We start from the raw sequence: 25168 nt of genomic DNA, 5'->3' as shown, positions 1-25168 counted from the left end.
GGATCCGGATCTCCACCAAAATCTAATCATTTTGTCCTTGTCACATGCCCAAACTCTCCACTGAATTTCTTTTGAATCCGTCCACAACTTTGAGGTATCCTTTTCACAGACAGACTGTGCTGAAAACATAACCTCTGCTCACCTTCGGTAAGCCGCTGTCACACCTTGACGTTTTAGCCAGCGTATGGCAACATATCAAAATGTATGTAAAACGCTGGCGTACGCTGAACTATTGATGTTTTTTTTTTAATTTTTGGGTGTATAATAACGTGTTGGATGTATGCATAACGTATTAGTAACATACACAGAACGTTTCAATCACATATAGATACCTTATACCAACGAATGCTGAGCGTGTTGTCGGCGTTCACAACCTATGCCCAACGATAGTCTAACTTATGCATAGCGCGGCAGCGTATCGCCGACGATCACGTGGCGTAGGCTATTAATAGGCTGCGGCTCGACGATTCAAATCATAACCGCACTAGACATCGAAGTGTGAAGCCGCTGTCACACCTTGACGTTTTAGCCAGCGTATGCTGACGTATGAAAAATTTGCCAAACCAAGCTGGCATACGTCGAATATGTTATGGGTAAGTTTTGTATACGTTAAGAGCACGCTGGCATACGTCGTAGAACGCTGGCATACGTCATTGTACGCAGAGTATGTCGATAAATTTTCAGCATGTTGAAAATTTCTCGACGTACTCGACGTATGACACATTCCGCATATGCTGGCATAAGTTGTAGGCACGCTACGCGATCGTTGACACACGTCGACACACGTTACTTGTACGTTACTCATAAGTCGAAACACGTCAAGGTAATGGTTAGCGTCAGTGCTCCAGACTCCCTGGGTTTTTTTGGGGTTTTTTTTCTTCGGTATGACGGTTATGATTTAAATCGTTGAGCGGCAGCCTTTTAATTATATTAAATTATAACCGCACTAGAAATCGAAGTGTCAACATGACCGTCATACCGAAGAAATTTTTTTTTTTTTAAACCAGGGAGTCTGGAACACTGACGCTAACCATTACATTGACGTGTTTAGACTTATGAGTACCTTTCAAGTAACGTGTGTCAACGATCGCGTAACGTGCCTACAACACGTTACTCATAGGTTAGAAATAAGTTTCGGGTACGCTAAACATTACCTCGACGTGTTTCGACTTATGAGTAACTTACAAGTAGCGTGTGTCGACGTGTGTCAACAATCGCGTAACGTGCCTACAACTTATGGCCAGCGTAGCGGAACGTGTGAGTCATATGCTAGCATACGTCGTAAAATTTCAAGCATGCAAAAATTTGAGGACAACCCAAAAGTACAAAAGTTAAAGCCAGCGTACTACGACGTATAGCAGTGTTTTTTTTTCAGCGTGGTCTTAACGTATACAAAACGTACCCATAACGTATTCGACGTGTGCCAGCGTTTTAGACAAATTTTTCATAAATCGGCATACGCTTGGTAAATCGTCAAGGTGTGGCAGCGGCTTCAGACTGTGCTCCGAGATGCAGCATCCCTGCTGGCACTACATCAAAACACCCAGTTTAAGTCCAATGTGTCAGGAATTGAACTCGGGCTAGATAACTCAACGGTGAGCATGCTATCAACGAGGCTAATTTGTTGTCCCACACAATTAATCTCTTGTGGGGCTAATCTTGTCAATTATTTTGGTTAACGTTACTACATTTCAACTTTGTAACTGATAAAAGCTATTCTCCAGATATTTTGGATCCATAATTGGTGTTTTTTTAACAGAGCACTGACTGATAGTGAACCAATGTATATCCCCAAAACTGTAATGTCACATTTGTCACAAAAAGAAAACTGCATGATTGTTATTTCTTTATTATCGTACTAGCAAATACAACCTGACGCTTTGCTGATTGTGGTGTGAATCAGAGGGGGGTGGAGAAAGAGGGGGGAGGGGAAGGAGGAGGGGTGGGGAGAGGAGGGAGGGGAAGCAAGGATTGAGTGAAGAAGGGGAGAAGAGTGAGGAAGGGGGTGGAGGTGGGGAGAGCAATTCCTCACGAAACGTTGCTATACACTGTGAAAATGGGTGCGAGAGAGAGACAGCAACACAGGACAGACAGAGAGTGGGAGGAGGAGGAGGGGGGGGGAGGAAAAAAAAGGCAGGTGAGGGGTGAAGGTGGCATTAGCAAAGAGAGTGATATCGTGTGCTTAATGACTGAACACAAATTAAAAAAAAATATCATGTCAGAACAGCTGTACACACAATGACAACAGAGTTTGTAATGTTAACTGCTGGCACATCTGCAAAAACTTTGATATCCCAGTTCCAGAAAATTTGTGCGAACATTAACCAAAAGCATGGACTGAAAACATGGAAGTGCCGCTCACGTATGACCTCATGTTCCCATCGAGCGTGAACATCGAAAACAGTGTTGTGACCAGACAACATACTTTGGTACAAAAAAAAGAGAGAAGAAGACATTGCTGAGTGAGGTGTTAATCGCAGTGATTTTGGACAAAACAATGCAGACATCAAGAAAATGACCAAATACCAAAACCTCAAGAATGAAGTGAAAAGATCCTGGAAATTGAAGAATGCCAAAGTTGGAGCTAAGGGAATGATGACGAAGAACCTCAGAGATATTAAAAACCATCCCCGGGAATATTACAAACTACAGTTGGAAGCTGTCTGGGGCTCAGTGACGATCCTGAACAGAGTCCTCGGAACAAAACTTTGAGAACAGAAAACTTCATAGCTTGGTCCATGAATCGTGACCCCTTACCGAAATGAAGGTGGATGCTTTGAGCCCACCCTGGGAAGACTCAATTCCACATTCTGAAACCCATATACAGTATGTAGATACCAATCAACGACACACGGACACCAGTGCCAAATGCCATTGTGGTAATACAGTTTATGTACACATGTATCAAGTCAATAAAAGAGACCAACACAAAGATTTACCTTGAAACAGCGTTCTTTGAAAGAGGATTTAAAGTGGGTAATTAGCAAAATTCAATTTAAAAAAATGTATCAAGCCACATAATACAAAATGTCGATGTATGCTCAACCTTCACAGCTAGATCAAACATGGCGAACACCTGGTCGGATGGACCTTATTGTTTTTTTTTTACATATGTGTCGATGTCGAAGTGAGACGTGGATTACAAATGGAGATCGCACAAAGCGATCCTCGCACATTTTCAGAGGATAATATACCTCTTGAGTCACTCACTGCACGGCACCGTGGGACCCAACAAAGGTGGAAATGTACGTCAAATCGATGTGAGATTGAAAAAACGTGTACTTTTTCCTGAAACGAACAATGAAGCAGCTTGGAGAGCACTCGCCAAGTGGCTTCAGTATTTAAGCAAGCACTCAAACGAAACGGTCGATAAGAAACTGCTCCCTTGGCACGCAATTGGCAATCACCGAACCATCATATTAAACATACACCTCCTGGAGATGCCCGAAATGTCACATATGTCCAAATTGGATAAATGAACACTTTTCTCAGAGTCAGAACTGCTTGTAAGTTCGATTCTGGAGCTTAAATTTTGTAATTCGTCTTAGTTTAAGAGATACTCGTAGCAAACACATCTGCAGAAATGAAATAAAACAACAAACGCTGACGTCTCCAGGCATTTATAAGCATTGCAATGTACCCAGCGATTTGTGGCTGTGATGAACAGCTTATTCCAAGTTGCGGCCTGTTCCAAGTCAGGGTAAGGTTGAGCAGGCCAAAAAACATGGCCCCTTCAGACCCCAGCAAGGTTACCCAGGAAACGACTGAAGACCCCAGACAGTGAGGTGGCCGATGATCGCCTGATTAAGGATATAATTAAGTAAGGCCGTTATTTATCTTCAAAAGAGGTGTTTTATTCACCCAAACATCCAATTTTCACTCTTGCACTTCCTTGGAGTTTTATAAGTTTGCATGCAAAGTTACACACACACACACACACACACACACACACACACACACACACACACACACACACACACACACACACACACACACACACACACACACACACTGCCTTTTATGAGTATAGATTGTAAGTGAAAGATTTGAATATCAAGTTCAAAGTATTTATTGTGTGCCTTCCGATGTATTCATATATCTTATTTACATTGCAGACATTTTGTACAATGTCAATCAACAGCTCTTTGTCAGAGCAAAAATGCCTCAACACTGATGAAGGATGAACACATGAAACATGAGCTATACCTTACACCTCCTTTCCCAAAGTGTTGAACATAATTTCAATCTTTAGACCATTGCTTATCTTCTCTGCCAACACATTGGGACGAGCCTTCATCGAGACAAGTATCCCATTGTACATTTTGGAATGGCTCTCATGGTCAGTGACTCTAATAGCTGAAACACCATTGATAAAGGCAATACATTTTGCAAATGTAAACTATTGCTCTTTGCGGTATTTGTTCGTTTGTACAGATCACATTGTGAAGGTGGAAAGGAATACTTTTGGAACCGAGGACACAGCAGGTAATAAGGAAGTTTTTGATTTGCAGAGATCAATCATCATTTTTTTTTAATTTATTATTGTTTATTTTCTTTCGGTTGATTTGCTGGAGGAACATTTGGAATAAAACTTGACCATGTTTTGCAGATTTGCTCCAAGGTGTGAAGGTTGAACCTGATGATGAAGAGGCCAAGGATTCAACATCCAGTGAGTAAGGTGTTTATTATTATTATTATTATTATTATTATTTTATTAAAAATGCTTTTTCACGAATTAAAGTACAAAGTCACTTAATCCAAATGTTTTTCATTTTCCTTTTCTTCTCAAATTTGCCTTATTCTCCTTTTCCATCAAAGCTTACTCGGGTTCCTTTTCTCCTTCTAAGCTCGCTTTCATTTTCATCCCTCCCGCACCCCACTCCCTCTACCCACCCTTTCTTCCCGAGCTTGCTTGTGATCTCTTCATTCTTCCTTCCGTGCCGCTGCCTCCCCCTTAATCCAAAACTCATTCGTATACTATTTTCCTCTCTGAGCTCTTAGTTGTTTGTCGTGTACTGGCATGAAAAATACTATAGCATCAATTACTCAACTAACGTAGAGGTCGTCGCGGCGGGAGGTTAAAATCCCGTGATGAACCAAACGGTTTGAACTCCTGTGGAGACGCAGCAATGCCAACCCTCCCGATTTCATCGGGAGGCTTCCGAAAATTCACCCAAACTCCCGCCCTTACGATCACTATCCTTATCCTCCCGAAATTTTGATATTTTTGCACTGTTCACTAATCAGAATGTACTGGTATGAGAATTGAATGAAAAGCATCGTCTGCTACGTATAGCATGTGGTAACTCCATAACGTTCGCTGCTACCAAATTGTACGTAAAAAATTGCAAATTCAAATGAGGAGCAGCGAAACATTGGGTCTGGATCTCGCTTATGCGATCATGCACTGAGATTTAGTGCATGCAGTTTGTGTGCAATACAGTGCATGCGGTATGTATGCACAGTGTATATGCATGCGATACGCTCACTGCATGCAGCTGGGCCCCGTACCAGCCCGGCGGTCGCGACCACCGTGCGGTGTTTAATTTAACAGCCGCTACAGTTCTACGAGTCGCGCTGCAGCTGTGGAACATCGACTTCGAAGTTACCGATGCTTCAAGCCCTCGATGTTGATTACGAAATGGCAGAAAAGAAGCTTACGAAGACCAAGAAATGGTCTCAGAAGTACAAGACCGAATACAGTCTCCAATACCCGTGTATTCGAAAGTCTGAAAGAGGAATTCATCATGCGTATTGTACAGTATGCAGCGTTGATATTTCAGTTGAGCACGGAGGTCGCGATGATATTCGGAAGCACGTTGGAAGCAAACGGCACACAGACATTGCAAAGGAGAGATCTTCGAGCACGAGTACCGGTACACTTCTGAATTATTTCACCAAACAAGGGACAAGCGAGGAAGAGGATGTTACCCGAGCGGAACTTCTCTTTAGTGGATTTATTGTGGAACATAACTTGCCCATATCAGTCTCAGATCATGCTGGACCTCAATTTCAAAAGATGTTTCCAGATTCAAAAGTTGCTTCAAAGTATGGATGTGCAAGAACAAAAACTTGCAAGATGTGCAAGATGTGCAAGAACAAAAAAAAGAAAAATAAAAATAAAATAAAAAAAACAAGAACAAAAAGCAAGAAAAAGAAAAGAAAAAAAAAAAAAAAAAAAAAGAACAAGAACAAAGAAGAAAAAAGAACACTGGTCAACAATTTTTTACTTTCTGAATGTTGTCTAGATTTCTACAAGTGAATTAGGGTATTCTGGCACTGCTGAATCAGGAAATGGCATCCGTTTCTCTCCATCAGGTCAGGTTTTTGTGCTAAGTTGATTTGAAAAAATCAGATCTTGTGACAAAATCAATTACATTTTTGTGGCATTATCAGCTGATTTTTGTCAACACATATCATCCTAAACATGTTTTTAAGAAAAAAAAATGTTTTGCCAACAACATTTATTGATTACATGATAGAAACATCGATTACTGTCATCTGAATGGTGGGCATTGATAAAGGTAAGTACAAGTAAATTGCATGTTGCGTCACCACTGTTCAAACTTCAGGGCTTGAACTTCCGTTTCTTCGAACTCCTGGAATGTTCAGCGGCAGGGAGGTCTCTCTTCAGATTCCAACAGTAGTCAGCCATCATGACTGCGTCCCAGCGACCCTGATACCTGGTCTCCATCTCCTTCATGTCCTGATGGAATCTCTCCCCCTGCTCGTCACTCATTGAACCCAGGTTCTCAGGAAACCGGTTCATATGTGAAAATAGGTAGTGCATCTTGATGCTCATGTTGCAGCCCAGGTTTCTGAAAGCAGTCAGCATGTTGTTGACAAGTTCTGCGTAGTTTCTGGCCTTATTGTTGCCAAGAAAGTTCTTCACTACCAAAACAAATGTCTTCCACGCTTCCAGTTCCACTTCATTCATTGAGTTTTTGAACTCTGGATCTCTGATGAGCTGACGGATCTGAGAACCATCAAAGATGCCAACTTTCAACTTCTCCATGGTCAATCCTGGAAAAGCCTGGCACAAGTAAGTGAAGCAGTCACCATCTTTGTCCAGAGCCTTGGTGAACTGCTTGATTAAGCCGAGCTTGATGTGCAGCGGTGGGAAGAGTATTCTGTCTCTGTCCACCAGAGGGTCGTTGATGACGTTCCTTTCTTTGCATGGCACCAATTCCTCCCGCACAGGCCAGTCCTTCTTCGTGTAATGCTGAGCACGGTCCCTACTATCCCACATGCACAGAAAACATGGGTACTTGGTGAAGCCAGACTGTTGTCCCAACAAAAAGTTCACCATCTTCAGGTCAACACAAATAAACCACTTATGCTGATCATAACCAATTTTCTCCAGCACGTACTTCACCGCTTCATACTTCTCCTTCAGTGTAGTCGAGTGAGCAATGGGTACAGAGGCAAACTGGTTGCCGTTGTGTAGCAGAACACATTTCAGTGATCGCTTGCTGCTGTCAATGAACAGTCTCCAATCTTTGGGTTCGTACTGTGGCACTCCAAGCTTGAGCAGAAGCGCATGTCATAAATTGGCGCATGTAGGTATTGTACATTCTTCAGAGTTCGTTATTTCAAGAAATACAACTTTTTTGTATCACATTATTACAAAATCTGCCCCATTAACTTTAGTTTTGATCCACGAACTTTATGCTTTGCCTCACCAATTTTTGGAAGATTTTGAGGTTTTATGACTTCAAACTGATCCCTTTTCGACATAATCACCTAGAACTATCGTACCTGAATACTTCTTGTCATTAAAATAATTATTTCCAATTAAAACAATTATTTGGCATGACATTTTACCCCCACCAACTTCTTCTAAAATGCTCCACACATGCGTACATGTGAACAAAAATGTAAAAAACGACATGTGGCCATATCTCAAAAACTTGACCTGATTGAACAAAACTAATGTGAGTTTTGGATTCAGCGCATCAGATTCGTCCTAAATCAGCTTAAAAAATGCAGACAACAAATTTGTTGTTGACCAGTGTAATTGGTGAGTTGTCAAATGTTACTGCTTCATCTATTGCCGATATTGCTAGACTAGCTCCATTTAGCCTAGCTACAGACGGTAGCAATGACAGTGGTGAGGCCCAGCTATATCCTGTCCTGATTTCGTACTATGACAACAGTGCTGGGATTGTGAAGCAAGGTTTGCTAAGTTTGCCTGCGTGCAAACAAGATTCCACTGGAGAAAACATTTTCAAACTGCTTGATCATGAGTTCAGTGACAGGAAAATTCCGTGGGGAAATTGTGTTTCCTTTTGTGCTGATAATGCCTCTGTCATGGTGGGCAAGCACAAAGGAGTCGCTGCTTATATCCACAAACAAAATCCAGAGTGCAACATCATGGGATGCCCTTGCCATATGATGCACAATACGGCCAAGAAGGCGGCTCAGGCCTTACCCATTGAATTAGATGACTTTCTCATCGATATTTACTACTACTTGGACAAAAGTAGTAAACGCGTCAAAGGAGTGAAAGCACTGCAAGAACTCTGTGATGCCCCGACACAAGATTCTGAAGCATGTCGCAACAAGGTGGCTGTCCCTTGGTCAGTGCCTAGACAGGCTGATTGAACAGTGGGAGCCACTTCGCCTCTTCTTCAAAGAAGAAGTACGAAGAAAAATGCAACCAACTGTAGCCAAGACTCTAACAACGAGCAAGAAGGACGGCACTGTATCTACTGCCAGTACTGGCACTGCAGGATCAAGCACTCGTGGAGCAGCATTCACCACTACCACTGCAGTATCTGCTGCGAAGAAGACAGCAGGGACAGCACCAAAACCAATGCTGAGAGCAGGTAGCATCACCGGCCCTTCATCACGTTCATCTACAAAGTAGATTCCTTCAGAGTCGAGAAAGACTGTGATAGTCCCATCTACAGGCAAAGAAGGACCCAAGTTAAGTTCTGCTTTTGCCAAATCACTTGATAGAAGCTCAGCAAAACCTTCGAATCAGAGGTCTTCTTCCTTGGCTGCACCTACCTCAAGCTCTCTCCTCAAACGTAAAATTGGATCTGGTACTACGAGTCTGACCTCTTCTGCTGGCAGTAAACGCAAGTGTGATCGCCCTGCGGCTAAGTGTACTACGAGTTCTACAACTAAAGCGCATCTTCCTCAAACACTGTGCAGGAATCTAGAGAAAAACGTGTCAACAGGATGTTCTTGTCTCCACAAACAAAACTCTATTGTTTCTTCCTTCGATATGCTAACAAGCTTTTTGAGAAGGGGAATCTTCTGCTCCAAAGAGACGAACCCTGTATTCATCTCCTGCACGGAGAATTGAATGGTCTTCTGAAAGATATCTTCGTGTGGTTTTTGAAACCATCGGTGTCATCGGTTGCTCTGGTAAATGTACCCTTCTCTGACAGAAATCATCAGAAGAATGATGAGGACCTCATGATTGGGAACGATGCCAAACTGTATATAAGGGAACAAAGGAGTCTCAAGAAATCCACCTTCACTCTGAGTGAGTCAGACATCCAAGGTTTCTTCAGTGCAGTTCGCTCATATTATGTGAAAGCCTGCAATTACATCTTCAAAACCTGGCCGCTAGATGATGAATTAGCCAAGCATGCTCAGGTGCTGGATGTTAAGCTACACCAAGAAGTGGGGTTTGACTGTGTGGAGTTTTTCATCAAGAAATTCCCCTGTCTGTTCAGTGGCGGTGATAGTGACATAGACAGTCTTGAGAGTGAATTCGCTCACTACCAGGCAGACGCCTCCATAGCTACAATTGCTACTGAGACAGTGAGAGTGGATGAGCAGTGGCATCGGATTTCACAGCTCACAGATCCCTGCACTGGTGCCAAGAAGTATCCTAATTTGAGCAAAGTGATGAAGGGAATCTTGGTCATTCCTCATTCGAACGCATCATGTGAGCGGGCACTCAGTCTTGTACGGAAGAATCATACTGAATTTCGTCCCAATTTGAGTGTCAAAACCCTGGAAGCTCTCTTAATTGAAAAACTAGCTCATAACACCCCTTGCTACCAGAGAGAATACAGCAAAGACATAATCAGAAGGGCTAAAAGAGCCACACAGCTGTCACTCAGCAAAGCTGCCATGGAAAAAGCAAGCAGCAGTAGTACCAGCCAGTAAGGGAAGAAAAATATTGCTTCTTTTGTGCTTTTTGTTAATCTTTGATTGTCCCCTAACTTACTAATATTAACATACATGTAACATTAAAAAGTGCACAATTTTCCCCTTTTTTTGTTCAAAAAGTGGGAATTCTTAACATGTTAAATGCTCCAAAATAGGGCTCAGAGGGCACTAGAGAGCATCTAGAACCCCAGAGCTTCCAGGGCCCTAAGGCGGGCCCTGGACCCCGCCACAAGGGTCGAGCGCTCCGCGCTCGAGATGTGCGCTTCGCGCACATTATTTGGTGTCGGTTGAAAATCCTCCCTAATTCTGATTTCCAAAAGTTGGCATCTCTGGAGACGTTCCGAATTATGGTGGACAATGCATGCGGGTCATGAGGAGAACCATGAGAACCTTAGCTCTTGTCAAACAAACGCGTTTATTCCCGAACCAAATAGATAAATCAGGGGAAGATCGAACTGACAAAAGGAATATGACTGGGTTGGGAGGGAAGTAAGGGAATGCAATCAAAACAAGTGTGTGTGTGTGTGTGTGTGTGTGTGTGTGTGTGTGTGTGTGTGTGTGTGTGTGTGTGTGTGTGTGTGTGTGTGTGTGTGTGTGTGTGTGTGTGTGTGTGTGTGTGTGTGTGTGTGTCCTCAATAACTACAAAACCATAAAACCCAGCAGCCTGAAACTTTGCATGCATACTAAGAAAACTCCAAGGAAGTGCAAGAGTTAAAATTGGGTTAATTAAAACACCCCTTTTGAAGATAATTAATGGCATTATTTAATTATATCCTTCATCGGCCTCATCCTTGGACACCCTCGAACTCCACGCCCAGACTCGATGGGGGTCCAAATTCACCATTTGGCTTGGCCTATTCAAACATGCCTCGATTTGGAAGCATGATCTACTCTCGTGGACTAATTAAAATATATAATCAAAATAATATGTCGGATTTGAGAATCAGATCTGGTGGACAAAGTAAGTGTCAAAACCAGGAGTGAAATGTGAAAATTTTAACAAATTCGTAATTTTTATAAGTGTATTTATTTAAGCAAAACATTAAACTTAAGTTTTTCTACTGTTCCGACGATTATATTGAATGAAGAAAAGATTACGGAATGTACAGAAAGGGTACCTTCATTGAGTGTGACGCTGTGCTTCATAATGTGCTTTTGTAATCCATGACGGTACAGTCCACAGGGGGTCCTTTTTTTCTGGAATTACATACGCAGTTGGCTCTTTCCATTTTGGGCGATTTTCTAACGTTACAAAATATTAATATGAATATACTATTATAGTTCTGCCAATATATTAATAGTCAGTAGTTTCTTCAAGCGAAGAGGAACTTTTTTGTTGCTGAAAGTGAAGAGGATTTTATTATGTATTTATTTATTTATTTATTTATTTGTTTTACACTGTTTTGTGCATGTTTTCATTATAAAATATCAATAAAAAATACTAATGGTTACTGCAACATATTAATAGTGGGTAGTTTCTGCAAGCGAAGACGTATGTAGATAGCACACATTGACGTGGTAGAAATGGGAACAAATGACTCTGTGGGGTGTGTGCATGCCTGCGTGTGTGTGTGTGTGTGTGGGTTTCGCGGGTGCATGGTCTGAACTTGAACTTGGGCTCGTGGTGCGTGGCACTGTGGAGGAGGTTATGTGACTGTCTCACGAACCATGTACTTCTGCAGCACCTAAGTCTCGAAGCCACACAGATCGTGCCAGCGTGCAGTGCGGGTGTGGGGAAATCTGTGCATGTGTGCAAGTGAAAGGTTGAATAAATCGCCGGTGCACGGGGGGGGGGGGGGTGCATGCAAGCAGGCCTTTACCAAACAGCATTAGTTTTGATGTTTTAAAGAACACGGCGGTTCGAAAGAAAATGCTCCTGTTTGGACGTGTTTTATCGTCGGAGTAATGTCCTGGTATGCTGCCTTCCCATTCCCTCCCCTCAAACTGCTTTCCCATGCCATTCCCTCATGCTGCCTTCCCTTTCTTTCACACTGCCTTCCCATTCCCTACCCTTGCGCTTCCTTCCCGTTCCCTCCCCTCGCGCTTCCTTCCCTTTCTCTCCCCTCATGCTTCCTTCCCATTCCCTCCCCTTGTGCTTCCTTCCCATTCCCTCTCCTCATGCTTCCTTCCCTTTCTCTCCCCTCATGCTTCCTTCCCATTCCCTCCCCTTGTGCTTCCTTCCCATTCCCTCTCCTCATGCTTCCTTCCCATTCCCTCCCCGGCGCTCTCTTCACATTCCTTCCTCTTGCGCTCCCTTCCCATTCCCTCCCCTTCCTTGCTTCCTTCCTATTCTCTCCCATCACGCCTCCTTCCCATTCTCTCCCCTCGCGCTTTCTTCCAATTCCCTCCCCTCGCCCCTCCTTCCCATACCCTCCTCGCGCATCCTTCCCATTCCTTCCCCCCAACGCTTCCCTCGCGCTTCCTTCCCATTGCCTACCCTCGCACTTCCTTCCCATTCCCTCCCCTCGCACCACCTTCCCATTCCCTCCCCTCCCTCGTGCCGCCTTCCCATTCCCTCCCCTCGCACCGCCTTCCCATTCCCTCCCTCCCCTCGTGCCGTCTTCCCATTCCCTCCCCTCCCCTCGCACCGCCTTCCCATTCCCTCCCCTCCCCTCGCACCGCCTTCCCATTCCCTCCTCCCCTCGCACCGCCTTCCCATTCCCTCCCTCCCCTCGCACCGCCTTCCCATTCCCTCCCCTCCCTCGCACCGCCTTCCCATTCCCTCCCTCCCCTCGCACCGCCTTCCCATTCCCTCCCCTCCCCTCGCACCGCCTTCCCATTCCCTCCCCTCCCCTCGCACCGCCTTCCCATTCCCTCCCCTCCCCTCGCACCGCCTTCCCATTCCCTCCCCTCCCCTCGCACCGCCTTCCCATTCCCTCCCCTCCCCTCGCACCGCCTTCCCATTCCCTCCCCTCCCTTCATGCTGCCTTCCCATTCCCTCCCTCGTGTGCTTTCCCCTTATCTCAAGCTGCTTGCCCCTCCCCCGTGCTGCCTCCTCCCCCCTCCCGTGCTGGCCCTCCCCTCCCCATTGCCTCCCCCCTCCCCTCCACGCTGCCTTTCCCCCTGCCGCACTGCCTTCTCCCCCCCGACCCTCGTGCTGCCTTCCCTTCCCTTATCTCACGCTATCCTCCACCATACAACTCTCCAGAAATCGAGGAGATGAAAGAGTATCAAAGAATGTGCCAATTAGCCAAATGAAGGGTTTAAAAAAATAACAACATTTTGTTAAATAATTTTTTGAGCAGTCGGAACTGCTCAGATCAATTCCGTTTTTATGAAGCGATGAATCGCCAGATCATGGCAGGATAGCCGAGAAGTACGCATACTCGCTCTAAGCGGTCTCGCCTGGGTTCGTATCCTAACTCGGCTCTAAACTCATCCCGGTGTTCCACAGGCAGGGTCATTCATCAACGTGTGCATCGTCTCTTGGATGGACTTTCAGTTGGGCATCACCTCTGCCAGAATTCACCCTCCTCCTCTCCCTCCCTTCACTTCCCACTTAATCCAAAACTAATTCATATATCATTTTCCTCTCTGAGCTTTTAGTTGTTTGTCATGTACTGACATGAGAAATACATTGATGTATTTAAATAAATATGGCAAATTTAAACCGCTGCTGTTTGCAGTGTTCTGTTTGTTGAGATCACCTTTTAAAAGTTGAAATAAATACTTGTGGTACATGGGGCACAACAGATGTAGATAATTTTTTGTTGTTTTTTTAAATAGAGATCTACAGTTAAATGATTCATGATTTCCCACAGATGAGTATGGTGCTGCTGACATTTTAAGGCATGCTTCCATCGGGTTGGATTCATGTCATTCTGAATCCCGACTTTACAGGTTTTCGACAAGATGTGAAGGTTGAACCTGATGATGATGAGCTCTTGGACTCAATATGTGGTGAGTGAACTTATCTTTTTCTTTTTCTTTTTCTTGTTTTTTTTTTTTAAAGAATCTTTAAAAGTTCAATATTTACACTATAAGTTGCATTCATGCTTTTGAAAGCTTGTACTCCAGTTATTAACCTCCACCATCTTCGAAGATGGATGGATGGAGGTTACTGTTTTCACCCCTTTCTGTTTGTTTGTTTGTTTGTTTGTTTGTTTGTGAACAGTATTATGGAAAAACTCCTCGACAGATTTCGACGAAACTTGGTGGGGGGGGGGGTTAGGTATGATCCAACGATCATGCCATTAAATTTTGGACTTAGTCCGTATCTCCCCTGGTAGAGATAAGGACTAAGTATCTCTTAGATACTTAGTTTCATTGCTATTTTTCCAACCAATGAAAAATTTCATTGCTATTTTTCCAACCCCCCCCCAAAAAAATTGTTAGAGAATTTTTTTTTTTGTATTTCTACATGTTTTAAATGATTTCCAACCCCCCCCCCCCAAAAAAAAAATTGTTACCCCCCCAAAAAATATAGAGAAAAATTTTTCTTTTGCATTTCTACATGTTTTAAGTGATTTCCAACCCCCCCCTCCAAAAAAATTGTTAGAGAATTTTTTTTTTGTATTTCTACATGTTTTAAATGATTTCCAACCCCCCCCCCCCAAAAAAAAAATTGTTACCCCCCCAAAAAATATAGAGAAAAATTTTTCTTTTGCATTTCTACATGTTTTAAGTGATTTCCAACCCCCCCCAAAAAAATGTTACACCCCCCAAAAGAAATTGTTAGAAAATTTTTTTTTTGCTTTTGTACATGTTTTAAGTGATTTCCAACCTCCCCCCCCAAAAAATGTTACTTCCCCAAAAAAATTGTTTGAGAAATTTTTTTTTTCATTTTTACATATTTTAAGTGATTCCAACCCCCCCTCAAAAAAAATTGAGAACATTTTTTTTTTTTTTTGCATTTTTACATGTTTTAAGTGATTTCCAACCCCCCCCCCCCCAAAAAAAAATGTTGGAGAAAAGAACTATAACTCTGTCAGCACTGTTGACATATTTAATGAATAAGATATAAGGTTCACTTGAGTGACCCAGTAGTATGACCCAGTTGAGGCAGCGGAGGTTTTGCACTCTCTCTTGTGTGTATGATCACAAACATTGTGTATGATTTTTTTGGTGGATGTATTTATTGACGCTGCAAATTGCAACGCTGCAATTGACATGATTATCATGTTGAGGTTACATTGTAAACTGACTGACAAAAATTGCATGGGTGTGAATGCCTGCCTCTAGGAAGATCCTTGGAGGTTGTTAAGAAGTCTTTCAGACCGACATTTCGACAAGGGTTCATCCCACAAGAAGTCCTTCAGCTCCCTGCCCAAGAGGACCCGCTGCACTTTGATGATAATGAGCACAAATACAATCATCATTTAAGGACTTTTCATGACACAAGTGCTGTGGAAACAGACCACATGGAGTACAGGCCACAAATGCAAAAGGCATTCTCACAATCAAACGATTTCGCAAAACACACAAGACTTCAAACAGAAAGGACACCCCAAAAGTGCACGATCTGTAACAAATCGTTTTGTCAGTCCAGTTATTTGAAAAGGCACATGAGAGTTCATACGGGAGAGAAACCTTACGAGTGCACAACCTGTGGCAAAGCGTGCTCTCAGTTTGGAAATCTGGTAAAGCATATAAAGATCCACACAGGGGAGAAGCCTTACAAGTGCACGATATGTGGGAAAGCATTCTCCACTTCCGGTAGCATGCGGAGTCACGTGAGAATTCATACAGGTGAAAAGCCTTACATGTGTACCATCTGCAACAAAACATTTCCTTTTTCGGGTAGCTTGCGAAGTCACATGATGATTCACACCAGAGAGAAACGCCACAAGTGTGCGACCTGCAACAAAGCCTTTTCTCAAACAAACGATTTGAAAAAGCACATGATCATTCACACCGGACAGAAACCCCACAAGTGTGGAACGTGCGACAGAGCGTTTTATCGATCAAGTGACTTGAAAAGTCACATGATAAAACACACGGGAGAGAAAACCCATAAGTGCGCAACTTGCGACAAATCTTTTTATGAATTGAGCTATTTGAAAAAGCACATGATAATCCACACCGAGGAAAAACCCCACAAGTGCGCCATGTGCAAGAAGTCGTTTTACCAACAAAGTTGTTTGAGAAAGCACATGAGAACTCACACAGGTGAAAAACCGTATGAATGCACAATCTGCGGCAAAGCTTTCTCTCAGTCAGGTAATTTGCAAATCCATTTACGGATCCACAATACGTGCAAAAATAAAACTGGTGCAGAGTGATTGGCGAATTTAATACTTTTTTTGTTTTACAATTCACCAAAACTAGTCCCTGTCTTCTATGGACCCAGACATCAGCGGACACCTGCTTTGTCAGGCCATTTCCATGACGTATCACCCGTTTTGCAATACAGATCCACCCCGCGTCAGTGGATGCCTGTTCAATGCGGACACAAACAAAGATTTTGGAGAATCTTGCCCTTGCTAATTGTAAGAGCGCGGCAAGGCATCATCGTACTTTGTTCAGTGCATAACACGTCGATTTACGCAATTGTGAGTGACCTTCCACTGCACTGTATTTCCGGACAGCAAAATTGCACTCCCACCTTCACTCTCGCATGTTGTTTTTTACATTACGGTTTTATCGCATGGCCATGACTATCCCTGCAAAATGTGGGGGGTGGGTGAGGGGAGGGAGGGTTAATCGCACCGAGAGAAACCTGGGGAAACTCCTCAAGAAGCTTGACTCGAGCATGTGGACAAAGGTCTGAACAACTTGGTCGATCATAAATATGCTTCCAAGGCAGTTATTGGGGTGAAGTGTTGAAAGCAGTCCTTACGATTCTTCCACAAGGGTAAAAGATGCATTGAAAGACTAACAGTATCTTTTTGATGAATTTTCTTTTTCTTTACACACAGAGCACTTATTTTTATATTCATTTATAAATGCTTTAATACATAACTTTTTTTGACTTATAGAGCCGCTTATTTTTATATTCAATCATAAGTTAATACTAGACAAGGAAAAAGACAGGAGGAGGCCAATTAGGCCCAGAATGCCAATGCGACATTCGTATCCCATGCCCCAACCCAATCACCCTATCATTGAGCACACTCGCCGTTCTACACACCAATCCCAACACCACCACAAACCCAATCCAAGTGGACGTCCACTCATTGGGGAAGGGGATCATGGTGGGAAGGCTTACATGGTGAGGGCAGGCACAGGGACATCACCGGGGTTTTCATTTTTCCACAGATGTTTGTTTTTTCTTACCCATGCCCAGCACCTTATTTTTTCCTAACGCCAAACTGCATCTGGCAATCCTGTGCCGAATCTAAAAGTATGTCGACTTTTCTGAATCTGATCATCCCCCTATCTACTATTTACCTTACCTCCAAACTTTGTATTCCCTGCACATTTGGAGAGCTAACTCTTCACTGCACTGTCCAAATCATTGATGTAAATTTTGAATAATAATGGTTCTAGGAATAATTCCTGAGGCACCCCACCACACTTTCATCCTCATCCTCAAATTCACTGTTTCTTATCACTACGCAAGTTTTTAATACAAGTCGCTACTCTACTAACCATTCTGCAAACCCTAAACTGAGCCAACAGCCTTACATTTGATGTCTTATGAAATGCGTTCTGAAAGTCGAGATACACTACATCCTTGCACTTCCCTCATCTACCCAATCAGAAACCGCTTCATAGAGATCCAATTGTTTTTTTATCTTGCCAAAACGAAATTTTTGCAAGATATGTTAGTCAGCTTGAATGTTTTTTTGTTGTTGTTTTGTTTGTCTGTAATCACATATAAAAAATTCTGCAGAGCACAGTTATCATCGGAAATTTTTGTAACTTCCCATATCAGAGGCCTATAGAGGTCCCTTTCAGTGCACAAAATTTTGAAGGCCAAGGTCAAAGGTCAAGGTCACTTTGTCGCAAATCAGGGGAGTCGGCGAAACCATTATTTTTTGAGTAATTTTGATCGGATCGTCTTCAAACTTCATGGGAATATAGTTCATGGTCTGGCGCTCAGCTGATTAATTTTTGGTGGCGATTGGCCTTGACCTTCATATGTTTTTTTTTTTTGTTTGTTTGTTTTTGTTTTGTTTTTTTGGTCTGTAATCACGTATAAATCACTCTGCATAGCACAGTTATCATTGGAAATTTTTGTAACTTCGCATATCAGAGGCCTATAGAGGTCCCTTTCAGCGCATACAATTTTGAAGGTCAAGGGTCAAGGTCACATTGTCACAAATCAGGGGAGTCGACGAAACCCTTATTTTTTTTTTAGTAATTTTGATCGGATCATCTTCAAACTTCATGGGAATATAGTTCATGGTCTGGCGCTCAGCCGATTAATTTTTGGTGGCGATTGGCCTTGACCTTCATGGTTAGCGCCAAAGGTCAAACATTTGACCCCAAGGTCAAATTTTCAAGTTTTAGGAAACATATCGTGTTGTACCTCAAATTGAACACCTCGATGAGTGCTTTCTAGATATGTCAAGCTTGAGACATTATGACGTCATTTGGTGACATTATGAGGCAAACGCATATTTTCCATGGTTACTCTGTAGAACGATTCTCATCGGAATCTCTCGTCGGCAGATATTCCTCAAGGAGTCGCTCCTCATGGATAGCAGCTCTGTTCACCTCAGTGTGACCTTAAAGAAGTCACACGTGGTCACCTTTTGGCAAGATACGAGTCACCCTGCGGGTGACATTGGTTTATTTTGTTTGTTTGTTTTAAAGAATGACTTCCCTTTAATGAATCCATGCTGACTGCCTTTAATTAGTTTAAATTGATCATAATGGTTCCCTGTCTGATCCATAATTGTCGTCTCTACAACGTCTCCACAACTGAAGTTAAACGAACAGATCTGTAGTTCTCTAATCCCTTTCTGGATCCTTTCTTGAATATTGGTGTTTAAGACGACAAGATGTCTCCCCACACTCTGGTATGTGTTCTGACACCAATGAGCGATTAAAGAAAGATGTCATCATCATACTTGTATGTTCTGCCACCTCCCTCAAATCTCATGGATGCAAATTATCTAGCCCAAGGCCTTTATCATCTCTTAGCTTTCCTCGCTGTTTATTTTGTTCTTCTACTCCTTCCTGGAACTTCTCTAAAATCTCTCCCTCACCTGCGAGATAGATTGTCTCAGCGACTGGTTATTTCCTTGGCTGTTCTCATGTAAATGTTGAAGCAAAATAACTTTGGGCTAACACTTGTCTTACTTAACCTGATCTCTACCCCCTTTGTACTTACAAAAAAAAACCTTGCTACTATGTTTAATATGCTTGGTGATATCCTTCTCAGGTTCTCATTTAGTTTGCTCGCTTCTGTTCTAAACTAGCTTCTGTTATAGCCTATACTGATACGAGTATGACTCCAGTCAAATTGTTTTATACCTAATAAATGCCTTCTGCTTATCCTTCAAGGCACTCCTTACCTCCCTGCTCAATCACCATGGTCTCTCTCTTTCTCTCTTTCTCTCTTTCTCTCTCTCGTACTTTGTACACTGCACATTTACACTTCTTGAAGGTTGCCCATTTCTCTGATGCTGATTGTCTTCCTGTTAGCTTGTTTAAATCTAGAGCACCTAACTCTCTCCTCATGGCCTCAAAGTTAGCCTTCTTGAAGTCTGACGGCTTTACTCTACTATCCCTAACTCTTAACAGAATCCTTGCACACTATGTTATGATCACTTGCCGTTAAATGCTCCTCTACCTCAATCTTCTCCACTACATTTGAATCATTACTTTAATAGAGGTCGAACATTTCACTTCCTCTCATGGGCTTATTTACAAGCTGGCTTTAAAGGCATCTAGACGAGATCATGAAAATCATCATCTGATCTCCACTTTTCCTGTTCCTGGACCCAATCTATCCCTGCCAATTAAAATCCCCCATAATCAATCCCCTTCCCTGACCACTGCCTTTTTGAAATTTTTGTGAACCCTTCTATTAGCCCTTCCCCTACACCAGGAGCTCTAAAAAGCATCCTTTGAATATCTTACAATTTGCACCATCTCCAATCTCTATCTATACAGAATCTTTCTCTTTCCCTCCTTTATGTTTTCCCCTTTTCAATCAATACAAAATTGTGTTTTACCTAAATTGCTACACCTATATCTTTATATTTCTGATCATACCTAAACATCTTGTAGCCTTCTAATCTTGTCCTCCAATTTATCTCTTCGTTAAACTGTCTCTTGCTTCCTACAACTATGTTGTGCACCTTGCTATCTTGCTATCTTGCTATCTTGATGATCTTGATGATCTTGACACCTTGCTATCGACTATAGCTTCAAGCTACTCCGTCATATTAGTTAAACTCCTCGTGTTAATATGAGTGTTTTTAACATTTCCTTTCCTGTCATTGTTTTTCTTTGTCCCAGAAATGATTCGATTGCTTCCTATAAATGCAAAATATTGATGCCTACACCATTCTTCCAACCATGGGTTGACATCAATTGCTCGACTTGTATATTTTAATGCCTTTCCTTTTCTCGGAACAATACCAGAAAATATTACCTCACAACACTTTGTTTTCAGTTCGCTACCAAATAACATGTGGCTATTTTTCAAATCCTATGGATAGACCTTCCTTATGTCTCCCAACATGATGCACTTGACTTAATCCCCAACACGATGCACTTAAGTCTCCCTGGCCACATTCCTAACCATCTCCACCCCACCCTTACCAGTGCCTACACTCGCTCCCCCTCCACATCCGTTCAATTCTGATTTCCCTTCCCATTCTGCCTATGTCCCTGTACCCCTCTGTCCCCATTGCTTCTTGGTATCCACTCAATTGCATTTAGATCTATCACCTGTCCCTTCTCCTATCACCTTCCCAAGAAAACGATAACATACATTAATGACTGTGAAATATCCCTGCCTGGCTCCTATCTTAGCTCTCTTCTTATTTACTCTCAAGCTATGCCCCTTGGTCCTGCCACTGTCAAACCTGCTGAAAGCTTTCCTGCATTTATTTTATTAATGCCCGATGAAGGCTTTTTGCGAAAATTAGAAATAAATTAAAGAATTTCCTTCGCTGTGATGAAAAGACGCATGCTATTTCAGGACACTTTTGCTTGGATACAGAAGTGTCCATAAGACTGGGACTACTGTACCCCTAGAAATTATGGAACTGTTCTAGAATGAAAGACATTGAGATCTTGTGTTACATTTACTTATTTGGCATGTTTATTTTTTTTAAAGAAACAAAATATTATGTTTTCATTAAAATAATCAATAAATAGCATTCACAAAGAAAATATCAGTAATTTATGACATTTTTAATTGACCTCAAAATGAAAGTGTTGTGAAAAAAAAATTGAACAAATGCTCCAAAATGGAATAATAATAAAAATATGGAAAACTAAACTCAAATCTTAAAACAATAGTACTCGTACATCCGATAACTGTATTATTCAATAATTCACTTCAAAACTACAATGTAAAATGAACCATTAAGCAGTAAATTCAGCTTCAGTAAATTTGCACCGATTTCTGTGGTGGCTGCCCCTCTTGCATTTGTGAGTCTGATTGGCTGTGAAATTCACGTGACATCTCAGCCAATTGTGGACCCACAAAGGCGAGACATGGCTTCCACCACAATTTACTGGGAATATTCACTGAAATTACATTTGCTGCTTTACGGTGCATTTTTCTACAAAAGGATGCAAAGTGAAATATTAAATCTAGTAATTTCAATGTTTTGAAATCTGAGTAATTTCCCTTTAAGCCTAATATTAGAAACAGTAGTTTACAACCTAGGAGAGCTCGATTGCACCTTAATATATGCAACCTGTATTTATCCACGTCAAGTGAAAGAAAATGCAACAAATGAGAGGAGAGATTTATCAAAGAAAATACCCAAAATGGGAATTGTGCATGAAACATGCTGGTTAAAGTACAACCAATCCTGCATTGTGAAACTTAAAACACATGATAACTGATTGGTGTTACAGATATACAAGGTTAGCAAGATTCAGATTACATGTGTATTGAATTTGAGGTAGAATGGAAAAACTATCCTTCATGAAGGCTAGTATCAGTCTACATTGGCAGACAGGTAGAACGATTGATGGAACCAACAGAATGCTGATCCAGGAATGCTAACTGTCGTGGGAGGTCACAGTAACACCTACACTTTCACCAAGACAATCACTTCAATCTCAGGACATACACATATCGTACTAAAATACGCAATTTTTGTCTGACCGCGATACATTCGGTCATTACTTATCCAATCTCAACCAAACTTGACAAGAGGACTAAGCGTCACTTGATGGAGGTTGTAGTGACTTCATTTGCTCCCCTTCACAAGAGAGTTTTCCACCTTGGGCGAAATCTGTGTTACGGTGTATAGATTACTTACCATGGCGTTTTTCCAAGGCCATTTCTAATAACAAAGGAAATAACAACACCAATGATAATTGCACAATATTGATGTTATTACAATACAATATTAATACTAATATTATCCCTCTTCCCCAAGGGTTTTTTTTCCTCTTTGGACAAATGCTGCATTAACGTGTATATATAGCTTATTGTGGTATTTCGTTGGGCACCCCTACTGGAAGTTTATAGACATATATAATAAACTACAGGAGGGATTCCTTTGCTGTGATGAAAATACATCTGCTATTTCAGGTCATTTTTGCTTGCATACCCCTACCAGAAGTTAAAAAAAATTATTTTTAATTATAAACAACAAACACTTGTGATTACATTTTTAAACAGTCGCTACTGCTGTTTAACATGAAACTGAAAGAGATGAAACCCAACGTTCTTGAAGCATGAAATACTTATCATGTCCCCCACAAGCCAACAGACCAGAGCCAAGATCTACTCAAATCTATATATCCCAGAGAGGAAAATAACATGACCCTTCCGCTCCCTCCGGGAGCGGGCGTACTAGTTATTAACATCATGGACCACTTTGGCTGCACCTCCACAGATCTGATCTATGGAATCATGTGAATTCTCTATCTACATGTGTGAAACTGGGTGAAGAGTGGACAATCGCTTCTGTGAACACTTGTCATGTACGAACCAACAGCACAGATCTCTCCAAGCTGGTTGCTCAACACTTCAATCTTTCCGGACATTTGTTCAATCACATGACAGTCATTCGTTCAATACAATATGTCTCTCCATTTCATTACCATGGACAGTGGAAAGCCTAAAGAACAAAACTTAGTTTTCAGAATTGAGGTGCTGACTCCCAAAGGGATTGAGCGGTTACCATTCGATTAGATCAACCATCTTTTACAACTTTTGTATATCTAACTAAGCTCTCGTCCTAATAAATCAGGATATCTAACTAAGCTCTGATGCCTGGTGCCGGGAGCTAGCCGAAAGAAGAAGAAATCTAACTGAGCTCTGATATAGCACCTCTGACTCACTTCCGCCCTATATCAACCTTCCCTTATCCATCCCATTTTTTTTTTTGTTATTTTTTGTTCGACGAAGAGTTAAGGCCTGAGCCTGAAACGTCAGCTTCTCCTTGCTTCCCATGGCGATTATCAAACCTAGATCAAGGTACTGTTGGTTACCTCCACCATGTTGAACTTTATTTAGCATATGAAAACAGAGCTGTTTCTCTTTTAGTTACAGAATAAAATGCTCTTACATGATGCTACATAAATAGTGTGACATGTAAGGCTGTAATTATGTATATATATATAAAGTATTTAATGTTTTATCTGTACAGCAAATTACAAGTCTGTTTGCATATGATGCATTGTTGCCTTACCATGTGACCCCAACCATGATGAAATCGATTTTGCTCTCATTAATTGAGAAATGCATGAAGCTTGGAGGGTATATTGACTGTTTGCAATTTTGAACAAGGAGAAGAAAAAGCATCCCATACTCTCCAGGTTGATTTTTGTCATAGAATAGTGATTTCTTAAGAACATCTGTCATACCCATGAGATGCATTTTTAGCTGTGAATGAATGTTTGAGATGAAATCGATCTTGTGTAAGTTATAAAATGTCTACTTTAATTTCTTCAGGTGCAGTTCTGGACTCGTCCTATTTTGATGTCATGCACTTCCTCCTGCAAGTTTGGTTGTTGTTTTTTTTCCCCTCAAAGTTCATTGATAAACCAAAAAGGTGGATTGATAAGTCCTGATCGTGAGGAAATATAGTTCAGGTGGGAAATTCTAACATTGTTTTTTGAAAAGGTCTATAACTGGGGATCGTATTTTTGGGGGTGATGGCATTTGCACATGAGTAGCTTAGTGGTAGTCATCCATACTTGAACGAGTCTACCCAATAAGCTATTTTGGCCTTAAAAAAATGCTTACGTATAGAAATTAATATGTGTATGCTAAAATCAGAGAATCCCAAACGGCCTGGTAAATCTCATGAAAAGTTTACTTGGGTAATAGTCTGATGTTGGCTTAGTGGTTAGGGTGGTGGCTTAGGATCCCAGGGTCCTGAGTTCAAGCCCTGTTGGCCGCTGAATTAAAAATACACCAGGAGGTTGACTCAGCCTGTCAATCTTCCGAGGTCGGCAAAATGAGCACCAATGTACTGGTAAGGGGGACACTACATCAGCGGCATAGCCGCATCTCAACTAATGATGCAACCAGCAGCCACAGGCTGCACTCGATAGAGGGAGAGACTTGGGTAATCAGAACATCCTTGGGAAGGTATGGTTGTAAAGATAATTTGAGCCAAATGCCTCAAGGGTAGGGTGAGTGGGTGTAAAATTTGACTTTTCCTCAAAAAACTGACATCTTTACCTCTGCCACCAAAGGTGGAAGGAGGATGTGTTTTCACCCCTGTTTATCTGTTTGTGAGCAGGATATCTCAAAGCTATAGATTGATTCAGTCGAAACTTGGTGGGCAGGTTGGGTGTGTGACAAGGACTAATTGATTAGATTTTGGTGAAGATTCGGATCCAGATCAGGATACTGAAATTTTGAGTGATTCTTCACCATTGAGAAATAGGGCCAAAAACGATACATAGCATGATATCCGAAGACGTTATGGATGGATTATGACAAAACTTGGTGAATGAATTTGGTCGGTGACAAGAACAAGCCGATTGTATTTCAGTT

At 41.9% G+C, this 25168-nt stretch overlaps 1 protein-coding gene across 9 annotated transcripts in view; it reads left to right on the top strand.

Annotated features, from left to right (window-relative positions):
- LOC147025103 (uncharacterized) overlaps positions 1-24111 on the top strand; it is a 67535-nt gene extending 43424 nt beyond the window's left edge. For 4 of the 9 annotated variants that reach the window (XM_085885730.1, XM_085885729.1, XM_085885735.1 and 1 more), the window contains exons 3-6: positions 4435-4485; positions 4610-4669; positions 13972-14031; positions 15313-24111. In XM_085885730.1, the coding sequence (XP_085741856.1) occupies positions 4435-4485; positions 4610-4669; positions 13972-14031; positions 15313-16352 (1211 nt within the window). In that variant the 3' untranslated portion in view covers positions 16353-24111. Of the gene's footprint in view, positions 1-4434; positions 4486-4609; positions 4674-13892; positions 14032-15312 lie in introns of all 9 variants that reach the window. The other 5 variants (XM_085885731.1, XM_085885732.1, XM_085885734.1 and 2 more) reach the window with 3 other exon arrangements.
- Positions 24112-25168: the final 1057 nt, after the last annotated feature.

This window comes from Eptatretus burgeri, chromosome 6, assembly GCF_056783735.1.
Source record: "Eptatretus burgeri isolate ZD-2024b chromosome 6, Ebu_testis_v1, whole genome shotgun sequence".
Classification (NCBI taxonomy): domain Eukaryota; kingdom Metazoa; phylum Chordata; class Myxini; order Myxiniformes; family Myxinidae; genus Eptatretus; species Eptatretus burgeri.
Note: the sequence above shows the minus strand (reverse complement) of the source record. Positions and strands in the feature narration are given on the sequence as shown.